Source organism: Octopus bimaculoides, chromosome 5 (assembly GCF_001194135.2).
Source record: "Octopus bimaculoides isolate UCB-OBI-ISO-001 chromosome 5, ASM119413v2, whole genome shotgun sequence".
In the NCBI taxonomy this organism is placed as follows: Eukaryota; Metazoa; Mollusca; class Cephalopoda; order Octopoda; family Octopodidae; genus Octopus; species Octopus bimaculoides.
The window spans coordinates 103,565,836-103,569,552 of NC_068985.1; the positions used below are offsets into that span (position 1 = coordinate 103,565,836).

The following is a 3,717-nucleotide window of genomic DNA, read 5'->3' on the forward strand; positions in this document are numbered from 1 at the left end:
ATAATAATAATAATAATAATAATAATAATAATAATAATAATAATAATAATAATAATAATAATAATAATAATAAACCATAAGAGCATCACAGCAAACCACAGCAGCACATACCTAAGGCACACAGAGCTGCGCTCGGTAGTGAAGTGAAAGCACATGATTTCTCTTGATATAAAAGATGGGCTGCACCAGATATTCTGCTCAATATCAGAGATTTGTTTGTAAGTTATTCGACCATAACCAGTTGAGCATATGTACATCTCTGATCGCGAGCAGTAGTGAAAGGGCATCATAGCCACATATTGAGAATAATTCTGTGGAGTTTGAATAATTCACCTCTAGAACTTCCCATATCCTACGTAAAATACTGTCTATGTAATCTCAAATTTTAAAACAAACATAAATTTCTTATGGTTTCTTAAACATTCTCTTGAACAACACTATGTACAAAACCAAATATATGGCACCCTAGGCATAACATCAGTATGAACTTCTAACTTGTTGTCTCTTGAAGTCTCTGGGTGAGACTTGGATCCAACTTGTACAAATGCAAAGCAAGAGATTTCAAATTGGATCAAGCCTCAACCTCCTTGAGCTTTCAGTAGATAAAGATGATGTCTCTGCCTTTGGGTGGTGCGCCTTATTGCAAGCCAGCAGCTTACAGTGTTTTGAACTGTCTTCCTTCTTTCTTTTTTCTTTTCTTTGTCTTTCTGCTCTTCTGTGTCTTCCTTCGAACTGTCTTTTTTTTTTTTACTTTGTTTGGACTTCTGTTGTTTGTTTTTTGAATTGTTTCCTGAACTTTTTCTTCAAAGCATGGCAAAGAAATTGAACACTGCGTTGGAGTGGGAAATTATCCCACCGAAGCAAAGGCTAAATTTTTTAGCAATTCAAAAAACAAACAACAGAAGTCCAAACAAAGTAAAAAAACGGTGGTGTTGAGGACTTATTCTAAGTCACTCGACACCATCGCTGTCTTTCCTAAGACAGATATAGAAAAAGAGTTGAAAATCAATTAGCTGTTTTTTCCGGAAAGCTTTCAATCCGAGAACCATGGATAATTTTCAGAAATCCCTGGTTTGGCATGCCACTGAGAGGACGTAGTTGGTCCGAGATAACTTCTACAGGCATGTTTGTGCCGGCAGATTGGTTTGCTCGAGATGGGCTACGGAGATGTCTGTTCAGTGCACGAGCATTGTTGACTTGTGGAGTAATGTCAAACAGCTGCTGTTATGTGTAGGATGGAACCGGTTATCAACTGAATCTATCTTGAAGACTGTGCCGTCGCCTTCCTCTGGCAGAGAAGAACAGTCAGTTTTACTTTATTTGGTGGCTATGACGAAATAGATAATGTGGTGATTACGGCTAAAAGTGCTGAAGACAAACACTTTCCCTTTCTGCCGAAACCTTATGCACAAATCTCATTAAGTGCAGAACTAAGCGGAATGAAGTAACGAAGTCATACAAAAGAAGAGGCTTCTCAGTTGTCTCCAGTAAAGTAGGAAAGGGAAGTAACTCAAAAATTCAGATTGGAAAAATATGGAAATATTTGCTCCTCGACAACCCCATTTCAATGATCAATTTAATTAATCGACTAAATACATTGTGTCTATAAAAAGATATATTATGTTTTCATTGCCACATCTCTTTCATTTCTCGAGGTAACGCAATTTGCTCGATTTAAAACTTAATTTAATTTTAACGATGCGAAGGTATGTACCGTTTTTTTATTGAATTCACGCTCGTACATTAAAACAGTGTAAAAGACGACGTTACACTGTTGGAACTATTACATTATAGTTCGACCAAACTTGATCCTAAACAACAGATAAAAGTAAAGCAACGAAAACATGGCTATTATATTCAGATATAATGATATAAAATTCAAACGTACGGAAGAATAATGATTGCTACTTACTGATGAGACGGAATGTAATTATCAACAAGAGCAGCCGATTCATTGAGAGCATCTGTGACACTGCTACACCCACAGCAGGGAAAACTACCAAAAAATTATACAGTTGTATTAGTTCTACTCAGAGGGAACTCGGCGAGCAAGATTTTGATTACATGGATTTTAAATGTTTCGACCCACATATACACAAGCATTTGTTCGTGTATACATGTGAGTCTGGATACGTATTTCATGTAAATAAAATCGTAGATGAAAACAATCAAACATTAACACCTATTTAGTCCACCCTCCTAATGACCTTAAGCATGTGTATGCACGCATGTATGTATGTGATTATTCAGTTTTATTTCGAGATTTCTAGCCAATAGAGAAAGAGCCGGTTTCTAACCTAGATCTAAAGCTCCTTTTTTGAAATTTCAACATCAACAGGGTATTTTTGTATGTATGCATGTATGTATGTATGTATGTATGTATGTATGTATGTATGTATGTATGTATGTCAGTGTCCTGCATATCACAGGCCTTTAATGAGGACTTGACACAATCCTTAAATCGCAGCCTTGGTTTCTGCCGGAGTCTCCTTCCATTCACAAGTTCTCCATATAGCATCTGCTTATGCAGGACACTGACTGGGAGAACAATGTCTGTCATCGCCACAGATGGAGGAAGCAGGTTAAGGAGGGGATCGACACTTTTGAGAGAGCACGTATACAGCATGAAGAACTTAAGCGTGCTGCACGAAAGTGCACGGCTCGTATAGTGAATGGGGAAAGCTTGGTCTGCAATGTTTGCAGTCGTGTATGCTTGTCAATAGCAGGGCTTAGCCACCAACGGAGCCGCAAATGCAAAATATAAGTTAGTCATAGAGTGCACAATCTTCCTGAAGGTCGGCAATGGTCTTCTTCGGTCACGAGTGGACGGCCATCATCATCATGTATGTTTGTATGTTTATATGTATGTATGCATATATGAATGTATGTATGTATGTATGTATGCAGATATATCATTGGAGCCATTGGAATAATTTCTACAATGAAGAGTCTGAGACTTAAAATTTCAGGCGTGCGAGCCGAAATTGTAGCTTTAATAATGTTTTGTATCAATGCTATACTGTACTGCTAACTATGATATTTATAGACATTTAATCGTCCTTGTATGTAATACCTTGTTTCCATACCTTATGAAGAGAAGAAGAGAGTCCAGTATCTGTATTTCTCGAAAGATTGTGTGTTTTTGCTTTCATCTTTAGACAGAATCACTGTTATAATTTAATTGATTTAAGAAGACAAGTTTGATCAATGTATATATATATATGTGTGTGCATATGTTTGTGTGTCTATGTTTGTCCCCACGACATCGCTTGACAACTGATAGTTATGTGTTTATGTCCTCGTAACTTAGCTGTTCGGCAAAAGAGACCGATAGAATAAGTACTAGGCTTCCAAAGAATAAGTCCCGGGGTCGATTTGCTCGACGAAAGGCGGTGCTCCAGCATGGCCGCAGTCAAAATGACTGAAACATGTAAAAGAGAAAGAGAGAGATACACTGAGTATACAGTAAGGAAGAACCAAATTTTATTGTGTTTGCAACGAGTAACCTGCATATTAAAAGTTGATTAAATGTGATAAAAGATTATTCCGGATCAAATTCTGTTCTTTGGGTTTGCGAGAAATGAAAGGTAACAGAAAAGGATTTTCGCAACTGAAAGCGAAAATGAAGGGAATCTTAACTGGGGGCATAATTCCCCATGATAGGAGGGATGCCCTTTTGTTTTCTCTCTCTCTCTCTCTCTCTCTCTCTCTCTCTCT

General features: G+C 37.5%; 1 protein-coding gene across 1 annotated transcript in view; it reads right to left on the bottom strand.

The window, feature by feature from the left end:
• LOC106876422 (uncharacterized) overlaps positions 1 to 3,717 on the bottom strand; it is a 13,990-nt gene that overhangs the window by 9,584 nt on the left and 689 nt on the right. The window contains exon 2 of the mRNA XM_014924965.2: positions 1,913 to 1,996. Coding sequence (XP_014780451.1) covers positions 1,913 to 1,964 — 52 coding nt within the window. The 5' untranslated portion in view covers positions 1,965 to 1,996. The remainder of the gene's footprint in view (positions 1 to 1,912; positions 1,997 to 3,717) is intronic.